This window comes from Marmota marmota, unplaced genomic scaffold (assembly GCF_001458135.2).
Source record: "Marmota marmota marmota unplaced genomic scaffold, marMar, whole genome shotgun sequence".
NCBI classification, from domain to species: domain Eukaryota; kingdom Metazoa; phylum Chordata; class Mammalia; order Rodentia; family Sciuridae; genus Marmota; species Marmota marmota.
The window spans coordinates 5330062-5342189 of NW_025999905.1; the positions used below are offsets into that span (position 1 = coordinate 5330062).

The window sequence follows — 12128 nt, forward strand, 5'->3', positions numbered from 1 at the left end:
ACAGAACACTTCATTGTTGTTTTGGGGGGAAGGAACATGTATCACTAGTAGAATGTATCCAAAGCTAGATTGTTGTGGGGGGAGAACACCTTTCCCTGCTAGTTTTGAGAGACTTCCTCTTGGGTTGTTGGCACACATAGCCACCTTGGCAAAAACACCTTGTGGTATGGAAAAACTCAAATTCATCTTTTTGTCCTCCTCTCTGTCTCTGCCATCGACAGAGATTGAACTCCTTAAATTCAGACCTGTTGTGACCTGACTCCCAACAAATGGTTTTACCAATGTGTCAGGCAATCTGGACATTCTAGTGACATCATTTGAAACAATGTCCCTCAGAAGAGCAGCAGTTCCTTTTCTAGACTGTGGATCTTCAGATTAATAATTTTGCCATTTTCATTTCCTGAAAGTCAGGGTCAGCTTGTGAAAAGTTGTTAGACAACAGGCTAAATGTGAAATGTCAACCTTCACTCTGAACTTTCCCTATTCAGAGTATCAAATGGAGACTTCATTGGTTTTTAGAGTGGCTCTCTGATTTTGGTAGTCCATTTAAGAAGGGAGTTTGAAAGTTGTTGAATACTGTTAATGATTGTCTGCTCATGTCCAGCCTAAAATACCACGATTATTTATAAAAAGTATCTTTAATAAAGTTGGATACAGTTTGACTTGAAGAAAAAAAAAGTGTTGGAAGTGCAGAGGATGATGAAATTTACTTGCTCAAAGGAGATCATGATGATTAGGTTGTAAAGAATAAGGAAAGTTTCACAATCAATCAACAAATACATGAAAAAATGCTCACCATCTCTAGCAATCAGAGAAATGCAAATTAAAACTACTCTAAGATACCATCTCACTCCAATAAGAATGACAGCCATTATGAAGTCAAACAACAATAAGTGCTGGCGAGGATTCAGGGAAATTAGTGCAACCAATTTGGAAAGCAGTATGGAGATTCCTTGGAAAGCTGGGAATGGAACCACCATTTGACCCAGCTATTCCCCTTCTCGGACTATACCCAAAAGACCTAAAAAGAGCATACTACAGGGACACAGCCACATCAATGTTAATAGCAGCACAATTCACAATAGCTCTACTGTGGAACCAACCTAGATGCCTGTCAATAGATGAATGGATTAAAAAAATGTGGCATTTATACACAATGGAATATTACTCAGCACTAAAAAATAACAAGATCATGGCATTTGCAGGGAAATGGATGGCATTAGAGCAGATTATGCTAAGTGAAGTTAGCCAATCCCTAAAAAACAAATGCCGAATGTCTTCTCTCATATAAGGGGGGTGACTCAAAATGGGATAGGGAGGAAGAGCATGAGAAGAAGATTACCACTAAATAGGGAAGAGAGATGGGAGGGAAAAGGAGGAAGAAGGGGAATTGCACAGAAGATGGAAGGAGACCCTCATCGTTATACAGAATACACATATGATGTTGTGAGGAGGAAAAAAAAAAGAAGTGTGTCACATTAGGTAGATTGGGTAGAGAGAGGTGATGGGAGGGGAGGGAGATGAGAAGGGGGGTTAGGAAGGGCAGAATAAAATAGACATTATTATGGCTGTATGTATATAGGTGACTGTATGACCAATGTGATTCTGCAACCTGTACAATCAGAAAAATGAGAAATTATACCCCATTTGATTCAAATGTATGAATTGTCAAGATCATTGTACTGTCATGTGTAATAAAAAAAGAATAAGGAAAGTTTCAATAGATATGAAAGAATGGCAATAACATGAAGTGGAGAGAAGAATGAATAAGAATAAAGGCATGGAAAGAAAATTGGCATCTGATTTGGAGGAATTTTTTTTGGTACCAAGAATTTAATCCAGTGGCACTTTACCACTGAGCCACATCCCCAGCCCTTTTAATTTTTTTATTTTGAGACAAGTTGCTAAATTGCTTAGAGCCTTGCTAAGTTGCTGAGGATAGCCTCAAAATTGCAATCCTCTTGCCTCCACCTCTTGGATTGCTGGGATTGTAGGCATACGTCACTATGTCAGGAATTTTTTTGGGGGGGCGGGGTGGGGAGGGGGTAGGAAATCTATCCAAACTAGATTCTGGAAACATTATTCTTACAGAATTAGATTAAGAGAAGTTATTTAATCATTCTCAGTTCAGTTTACTGCTCCATACAATGTGTTAGATACTGTTCCAAGTTTTATATATTCATTCATTGAATCCTCTTGACAACCCTACAAAATAATTCCTACCAACATTCATGTTCTACAGATGAGAAAACTGAGGTACAATGTTAAGTAATTTGCCTAAACTCAATCGGCTGAAGAATGAAAGGTCAAAGATTTAGATTAGATCAAAGCCATGCTGTAAACTAAACTCCACTTTCATGACATGTTTGTTGAAGATGGGAATCTAGGGTGGAAGTAAAAGAGAGGGCAACCAGGGACGGACCTCAGAAATTGCAATCCTCAGGAGATTTTGGAGAGCCCTGTGGATCAAATGTGAAGATAAAGTCAGAGTGATGGGTCAAGATTAAATGATGCTACTAATGAAGTTTTTTTTAAAAAGAGAAGTGGTTTTGAGGAAATGATGAACTTGACTTTGGCAAGATGGATTCCGTAGTTACATCTAGCAGGAGGTTGGAAGTTTGAGTCTGGAGTTCAGGTAGCCAGGACAGGACCAGGGTCAGGAGAGTAAGGCACTTGCCTTGGGTACAGAATGTAAGGGATGGCAAAACAAAAACAGTGATCCAGATGAATAGTACGTCAATGCTATGTTTATAAAAAATGCTAAGTCAAGTCAGGATCAATGTATTTTCTTTGTCTCAGACTCTAATATGGCTCTGGCAACAATACTACCTTGAATTGAAATGCCATTTTTATCATTGCTTTTTGCATTAAAATTGATTTTAAAAATAATGCTTTGAAATGGTATTTATTGATTGCGGAGGGGTATTTTGGTATGCGTGCCTTCTTAAATTTTGCCTCCCAAGCAGGTGTCTCAGTGGCCCTGCCCTAGTCCCAGCCCTAGCGAGAAAGAATTTTACTTTCACCTATGCCAAAGTTCCTTCTCATTTTTTTTAGAAAGAAATTTTCACTAAAATGAAGCTAAATTTAAATGATAAATCTGATTTTTAAATTATCTTCAATCCAGAGCATCAGTTCTTATATTTTTTTTCCCCTAAAGAGGAAGAGAACAAACAATTTCACTCCACAGATAAGGAAACCAAGACAGAACAGCTCCGTGACGCAGATAAAACAAAATTTCTTAGTGCTGCATGGGACACACTAGAACAGAAGCTTCTCTCTCTACTAGTTGGAAGAAAATGAAAGTATGAAGTTCACTTAAGTGAAGAAAGCTTGGCCAAACAACATGGATTGAGAGAGTAAAGATTTTTGTTTGTTTTTGGTACCAGGGATGGAACCCAGGGGCACTTTACCACTAAGCCACAACCACAGACCTCTTTAAAATTTTGTAAATTTGAGACAGGATCTTGTTAAGTTTCTTAGAGCCTTGCTAAGTTGCTGAGGCTGGCCTTGAACTTGCGATCCTCCTGCTTCAGCTTCCTGAGCCACTGGAATTATAAGCATAAGCTACCATGCCCAGCTGAGAATAATTTTTTGTAAAGAGCAAACACCTTGGAATTTGAGAGTGGGTTTGAATTTGTCTTTGGTTATTCAGCTGGGTAACCTGTGACAATTTGAAAGCCTCAGTTTCCTCATCTGTATAAAGAAGCTTATTATACCCACCACTCATAGTTTTGGTTAGAAGAAAAAAAAAATGTAGCTAATTGCCGCAGTCTGGCTGGGCACAAAATCACCAGCCACTCAAGCAGGAACAAACTTTATTTTTGAAACTGCAGCCAATGCCCCGTACGCTCCCGGGAAATATGCCAACCGACACACGCCGTTCTCCCGGACCCCAACAGGAAGTCCCCCCTCGGGAATTCCCTCCTACCTCACTTCCCCAACCAATGGGAACTCTCCAGGAGTCCCATAGCAGGCCGAGGTGGACAGCAGGAGTCTAATATCCATATGAATGCAGATCTTAACATAATCATATCATCTCAATGGCTTGCTGGCGTCACCTTTCAACCAAAAATGCCATGCATCATATTACTTGGCTGTGGTTCTTAGCAGCTAAGAAAGCCTATCAACCTATTAACAGATAATGTGTAAAAAATAGGAAAATTCCTGGAGATTTTTTGTTTTTGTTCTTTAAAGAAGCTAAATGTATACAGAGAAAAGAAAAACCAAAAGAGAGCATATGAGATAATTACTATCAGCCAAAGGAAGAGAAAAAGTCACATATAATTGTTTGCCTAGAAATAGTGAGCTGGCAAGACGGTTCATGTCTGTAATCCCAGTGACTTGGCAGGAGGATCACAAATTCTACGTCAGCCTCCCACAATTTAGTGAGACCCTGTCTCAAAAGAAAAAGGGCTGGGGGTATGGCTCAGTGGTAGAGAGCCTCTTGCTTGCTCTCCATGATTCTTGCTCATCTCTCTTCTGCCTTGGATGATGCATCAAGAAGGCCCCTGCCAGAAGTAGGTCCCTTGACCTTGGACATACTAGCCTTCGGAACTATAAGAAATAAATTTGCTTTCTTCCTATATTATTGAGTTATAGTAACACAAAATGGACAGGGACATATTCTGACCTTAATCTCCTTTCTCTGTATGGTCTCTGACCGAACTGTCATGCAGAGAACATCAGAGTCTTTTGATGAAAAAAATATCTAAAAAATATGTGAGAAACTGGTAGCTTAGTTGCCTTTGAGAAAAGCAAATGGGTGGCAGGATAAAATGCAGAAAAGTTTCTATTGCACACATTTTGTAATACTGATTTTTAAAAACACAGTCATGTAATACATGTTAGGTGCAGGACAGGCTGAACTAAGTTGTCTGCAGGGCAGGCTGAACGAATGTTAGCTGCAGGATAACAACCCCACTCAAGGCTGAACACTCAGCCCCACCGGTCTGGTGCAACAGAAACCCACATCTGACCCCTGCCCCATATGCCTGAAGGTAGAAGATGACACCCTTAGCAACTACTGTATGATCCAATCACTGTATGCCAACAAGGCAGCCTTCAGACCCAAAGACCCCATTAGGGCTATAAAAACTCCCTCCTGCGGGGCCCCTCTCTCTTGCTCTTCCTCTCTCTGGCTCCCTCTCTTGCTTTCGCTCTCTCATGCTCTCTCTTTCTTCTCTTGCATTCACTCTCCCTCTCCCTCTCTCCTCCTCCTCCCCTCCTCCTNTCTCTCTCCTCTTCCTCCTCCTCCTCCTCCTTCTTCTTCTTCTTCTTCTCTCTCTCTCTCTCTCTCTCTCTCTCTCTCTTTCTCCTCTTTTTCACTGCTGCAATAAAGATCTTTTGGTCACTCCAAGTGTTGTGGTCACTTTCCTTTTAATACATATTTTAAAACATAAATTGATTAAGGAATAAATCTAATTGTTAAGTTATTATTAGGGACCTTCCAGGGACAATTTGGGAAATAGCCAAAGAAAATTTACATGCATAAAAATCAGCTTTCTGATCCCTTATGCACTTGGTGATTTGCTTTATAAGTAACAGTAGAAACCTTTGCCATACCATTGTTCTGTTAAATGAATGCAAAACAAAGAGTAATTCTCCATCTGTACTCCACTGTGCTTTGTCATGCTTTAAAAGCAAAAAAATGTAAGTAAAACAAGGAGAAAATTAGTACCTTGAAGCCAGGTAATAGGTAATTCAAAAGCCAGGCCAAGCATAAAATTATAGTCACAAACAGCCCTGCCTGGGAACATCCCAGGAGGATGGCTGCTGTTTTTTACCAATAACTTTCTTGGCCAAGGGTGCCAGGTGGAAAGAGAACTTAACCACAGTTCCTAAACCCCAGGGGATTTGCAGAGTTCTGTCCCCTGAGTAGACAGCCAGTTCTTCAGGTTTTATCCTTTCCAAGAAACCTGACATGCTGTTTTGTATGGTGTTTTCAAACTGGGAAGATCAAAACAGAGAGAAACCTGGGCCATCAGAAAAGGAGAGACCAGTCAATGAAATGATGGAATGGATGCTTAGGAATTTCAACACATCAATGCATTAAGAATTGGGTAGGTGGGAATGCCAAAGTGGCCCAAAACTCCCTAAAGGCAAGTGCTGCTAACGGCAGAGAAAGCCTTGTTATAAGAGTGGAGAATACTGCTACTCCTAGGGAAACGCTGACTAGACGCTGTAAGAGCTAGTGCACTCTCACCGCTTCTGTGGCTAAGGGCGATTCTGGGACGCTGAACTAACAGGAGAGAAGGAGAAAAGACTGCAGAACCGTGGTAACGGGGGTGCACGGTGTCAAGCAGCTTTAATCGTTTGTCTCTCCCATTGGCTGTCAGGGAAAATTTAGGTTTTTGAAGGAGGCGTTCTAGGAGTTTGCATAAATTCCTTCCGAATCTCAAGATTTCTGAAACTCCGATTCTTCTTCTGGTGAAGGGCGTGGGATTGGCAGCCTGCGCTGCGCTCTCTCTGAGAAGCCACCAACATCTCCCGAGCAGCTCGCGCAAGGGTACTGAGCCCCGCCCGTGTCCGAGCCCCGCCTCCTTGCCTCCCTCGAGGGCGCGCCCTATAAAGCCTCGGGGAACAGGGTCCCTACCACAGGTCTTCGTTCGGTCATACTCCAGGTTAGGCCAGGTCCTGTACCTCTGGGAGCATCGCTTGCGGGAACCATGGCCCAAGAGTTGTACCACCAGGAATTTGCCCGGGCGGGCAAGCAGGAGGGTCTGCAGGTCTGGAGAATCGAGAAGCTGGAGCTGGTGCCGGTGCCCCAGAGCGCTTATGGCGACTTCTACGTCGGGGATGCCTACCTGGTGCTGCACACCGCCAAGGCGAGCCGAGGTTTCGCCTACCGCCTGCACTTCTGGCTTGGTAAGGGGCGTTCGCGGCGGGACCCCAACGCGCCCAGGTCGGGGAGGGGAGGGGCAGATGCAGAAGTCTGCGGTTTGCAGGCTAGGAGGCAAAGGGGACCGCAAATTGGGAACGCCTGGAGACTTGTAGTGCTAGCCGCGCCCTCGCAGGACCTCCCTTTTTTTTAACTGGTCACCCTCACCTGGCTGAAGTCAACTCCTGGTCGACTGCAAATCGGGGTGCAGACGAAGTCAGGAGTAGATTTACCCCGCTAGCTTTGACCTTTGTCAAGCCAGTTCCCGGGCTTTTAGGACTAGTACCTCTGGCTTCTCCAGCTTTCACCTTCCAATCTCTAGACCCCACAACACCCCAGGGGCGCTGCCTCTGAGCACACTCAGGCTGGCCAAGTCCCGCTCACCTTCAACAAGTCCAGTCCTGGTTTCCCTGTCAGGGTGGAGATGAAGTCGAGCAAGTTTGTGGGTATCAGCAGCAGCTGGCAAGACTTTTTTTTTTTTTTTAAGTGAATTATTTTTGTACGTTGCCTTTGGGCATCAGCTTTGTATTTGTTTACTAATTGCAGGGGTTAGTCTTTTGGGCCACTTTAAATCAAGATTCTCCCTGAACAACACTGCTTCATGTTTGGGGAAAAAATATACTGATATTATCTATATAAATACATATAGCTTTATGAAAAATAACAGCTTCCAAATGGCTGTTTATTTAGATGGACTGCTTTGTTCTTATTAATTTATTATTGGTCTTTTATAACAAGGATGTAGTGTGGAACAGAATCACTGCTTAAGCAATAATAATTATTTTGGGCTACATTCATGCCAAACTTTCAGGACACTGGGCCTTGTGTGTTCTACTTTTTCTACCTTCTAGTTTGACTTGTAAACATCCAGAGTGTCCAGCCTCTCTCCCTGTGAGGTCTTGTGCCAGTGGGCACACCCTGTCTAACAACATGCTAATTATTTGAGACTTTTTGCCCTCTTTAAAAAACTACCTAGTCCCCCTTGAACTTGTTTCTGTGGTTTTAGTTTTATTCTTGAGCTTGGGAAAAATGCACAAAACCACACATGTACATGTTTGTAAGTCTCTGAAAGCCAACATTTCTATTTCTAACATCTGAATGTTTTAAGAAACAAATAGAAAACATGGAGAAGTGACTTTCTGAACATTAGTAAACACCTGGAGCAGGCGCTGGGGAAATGAGAACTCCACTGGGGAAGACTGCACTTTTAATTACTGCATTGGGTGTTGGAGTCTTGCTTGAGTTGGTTGAGGAGGCTGAGTCTGAGTTCCAAATACATTTGGTTCCCCGTTGTGATGTTGCTATTCGTGTTATAATGTTATACTGCATAGTGGTCTATCTATATTTTACACCAGAAAATGCAGAAACTTTGGTATATAATCTTTATTCATGAATGAATGATGTCCTCACTGTGGTCTTCGCATCCAGAACGTGGCTCTAGGATCTGGAATGATTCTGTGTCTGAAATGCCACATTTGCATCTGGGTGAATTAAAATGCAAAAGAACTCCACATCTTGCTGTGCATGGCAGTTAAGTTTGGCTTTGTCAGAAGTTGGCAAGTGGGTTTTGAGCACAAGGTTTTAATTCCTTTCTTATCCAAATATTCCCTTCCTTAACCACTTCCATTTTGTAGGATTTAATTCTCAGTCATGCATTTAGTTTCATAATAGAAGCCCTCTGTGATGGCACATGCCTGTAATACCAGTTACTCAGTAGGCTGAGGCAGGAGGATCCCAAATTCAAGCCTAGGGAATTTAGTGAGACCCTATCTCAAAAATAAAATTTAAAAAAAGGGCTGAGGAAGTAGCTTCGTGGCAGAGTTCTTGCTGTGTGCCATTTCTTCCTTTCCCCTCTCTCTTTTTGCCAAGAGAAAATTGTGGGGAGGTAGAAAAGCTTAGAGTAAAGTACGCAACAAGAGGGTCAGAGGGAATTTTCCAGCAGCTTTTCTCCCCTAATACTAAGCAAACTGCACCCATCTAAGAGTCTAAGACCTAAATTAAGGTAAATTCATGAGGATTGATCAGAGAGACAAACCAAGAGAAAGCTCCAGGTGAGAGAGCTGAAAGTTCAGGGGGAAAGAAGGTGTGATTAAAGGAAATTGGGAAATCAATTGGAAGGAAAAGGAATGAAGCTAAAGTCAAACGAGGATGGAAAAGGCACACAGTATAGCGATGAGAAACAGGTCAAGTAGGAGGAAGAAAAGGGAAAGCAAGAAGTGAGACCTAACATGATGGAGGACAGAGGGAGGGGCATCCCTCCAGGTGTCTCTCCGTGTTTCCATAACACCATGGCATCTCAGATTATTTCACGTACCACCTTATATTACCATTATATGCTTAAAGGAAAGTAAGAAATTGTTGCATGCAACTTACAAATTTTTGAATTAGTCTTTCTTAAACATTTCAACTTTGGACCTAGCAGGTGCATCCACCTTCTGTGTCTAGTCCCTTGTGACAACAAGTCAATGAGCAAGGCTTGGTGGTAAAGCTGCCCCCGTCACATCCTCAACCTGTGGTACTCATACTTTCCCTCACCTTTTCTCCTTAGATCAGATTGGTCAGATTATGTTATGTGCATATACAATTATGGCATAATGAATCCCACTATTATGTATAATTGTAATGAACCAACAAAAATTTTTGAAATAACTTGTTCCTTTTTATTGGTATAGATATATTACAACTTGTTTAACCAATTACCTATTGAAGGTCTGGTTTTAAACTTCACTTAAATATATTTCAAAGTAACATACACTTGTCTTATAACTAGTCTGTGCTAGGCCTTGTGCAAAGCAATGGGAATGAAAAGGATTGGATCACAATATGCAATACATAGAACTTATACAATAAAAAAGGGGCGGTAAAAGTAAAGTGGTATAGCACTCTGGAAAAGAGTTTGGCAGTTTCTCAACAAAACAAGCAACTACCACATGACCCAGCAGTTGCATTCATGAGCATTTATTCTGGGGGGAATGAAAATTTATTTTCATGCAAAAACCTATACATGAATGCCCAGAGCAAGAAGAAAAAAAAAAATGAATACCCATAGCAGCTTTATTTTATTTGAATAGCCAAAAACTGGAATCAGCCAGACCTTCAATAGGTAATTGGTTAAACAAGTTGTGATATATCTAAACCAATAAAAAGGAATAAATTATTTCAAAACTTTTTGTTGGAACATTATAATTATACATAATAGTGGGATTCATTATGCCATAATTGTACATGCACATAACATAATCTGATCAATCTTATTTCCCAGTAACTTCCCATTCTCCCTCTACCATCCACTTGCTTTAATCTACTGATCTCCCTTCTATTATTGTTATTTTAATTAGTGCATTATAATTACATATAGGTATATATGCAGAGGATTCATTGTGGTATATTCATTAGAATACGTAGACATAGTATAATTTGGTAGCTTTCATTCCTCAATACTTTCCTATGTGCTCCTCTCCTCTTTCTGTCTCTGCTCTATTTGTCTCCCTTCTATTTTTGTGAGATTCTTTCCCACTTTTTGAATTTCTTTCTTTCTTTCTCTCTCTCTCTCTAGCTTCCTCATATGAAAGAAAACATTCAATCCTTGACTCTCTGAGGCTGGCTTATTTCACTTTGTGTGATGTTTTTCCAATTCTATCTGTTTTCCTGCAAATGACATCATTTCATTCTTCTTTATGACTTAGTAAAGCTCCATGTGTGGTCTACATACCACATTTTCTTTTTCCATTCATCTATTGACAGATACATAGGTTGGAGGAATAAACTACTGATATACACAGCAACTCTGATGAATCTCCATGGAATTATGCTATTTTTAAAAATGCAGAAAGGTTCTGTCTTATATGAGTCTATGTATAAAACATTCTGAAATGAGAAAATTTCAGATTTGCTGTTGTCAGAGGTTAGATATAGAGTAGGGAGTGGATGATGCAGGCAAGAGATGGATGGAGTAATTAAGGGGCAGCACGAGGTATCTTTTCGTAACTGAACTCTATGGGATCCTGACTGTGAGGCAGCTATATAAATTTCATATGTGATAAAGTTATATAGAGCTAAATGCACACAAACACATCAGTGAGTACAAGTAAAACTGGGGAAATTAAAAAAATGGTGGATTATATAAACATGAATATCTTGGTAGTGATATTCTGTGCAGTACTGTAGTCATACACTTAATACTTCAGTATACTATAGAAAACTAAACCATTCTACAGTTTTACAAAGTGTTGCTATTAGGGGCAACAGCCTGTTTACCAATACCACACTGTATTCACTACTGCAGCTGATGGTAGACTTTAATCCTGGTAGAGTGATTCCTCATGAATAATTACTTCCTCCTGCCTTAGGCTTCTTTATTGAGGTTATTTTAGCTATGCTAGGGCCACTCCCTTTCCATAAAAATGGAAACTTTTAAAAAAGCCTTTTTAAAATTTTTTTTTTAAAAAGTGGTTTTTTAGATGTTAATGAACCTTTATTTTATTTATTTATTTATTTATTTATGGTGCTGAGAATTGAACCCAGTGCCTCACACATACTAGGCAAGCACTCTACCACTGTTCCACAACCCCAGCCTCCCCCCAAAACTTTTATAATAAGTTTATATATGTTATCATAAACCTTACTGTGATTTTGGTGAAGATACATTAGGCCTGTAGATTAATTCTGGGAGAATGGACATCTTTATTACATTGAGTCTTCCATGGGTTTACATTTGTTTAGGTCCTCCTTGATTTTTTTTCACCACCATTTTCACAAAAATTTTTCAGCATACAGTTCCCATACATGTTTTATCAAATAGGTTTACATACTACAGTTTCTTTGGAGTAATTGATTGTAAGTGACATTATGTTTTATATTTCAGTTTCTTAATTTTCATTGTTTCTATATAGAAATGTGACTGACTTTTGTTTTCGACTTACATTGTATTCTTCTATCTTGTGAATGCACTTATTATTCCAGGAGGGCTTCTGCAGATTCCTTAGAATTTACTGTCTAAACAGTCCTTTTGTTTCTTTTAAATTTCTTCATTTCCATTTTTATGTCTTTTGGTTCTTTTTCTTACCTTATGTGGTTAGAATTTCCTGTGAATAAGAGTGGTGAGAGTGGACATCCTTACCTTGTTCTTGATTTTATGTGGAAGGCATTCAGTCTTCACCTTTAAATATTATATCAGCTTTACGTCTTTTGCAGTGTTATTTATCAAGTTGAGTATGTTCTCACCTGTTCCTAATATGGCATGCATTTTTTA

The 12128-nt window shown here is 40.3% G+C and overlaps 1 protein-coding gene across 1 annotated transcript in view; it reads left to right on the forward strand.

Moving 5' to 3' along the window:
* The first annotated feature begins 6530 nt into the window (after positions 1 to 6530).
* The window catches only part of Scin (scinderin), a 75148-nt gene continuing 69550 nt past the window's right edge, over positions 6531 to 12128 (forward strand). The window contains exon 1 of the mRNA XM_015498109.2: positions 6531 to 6864. Coding sequence (XP_015353595.1) covers positions 6666 to 6864 — 199 coding nt within the window. The 5' untranslated portion in view covers positions 6531 to 6665. The remainder of the gene's footprint in view (positions 6865 to 12128) is intronic.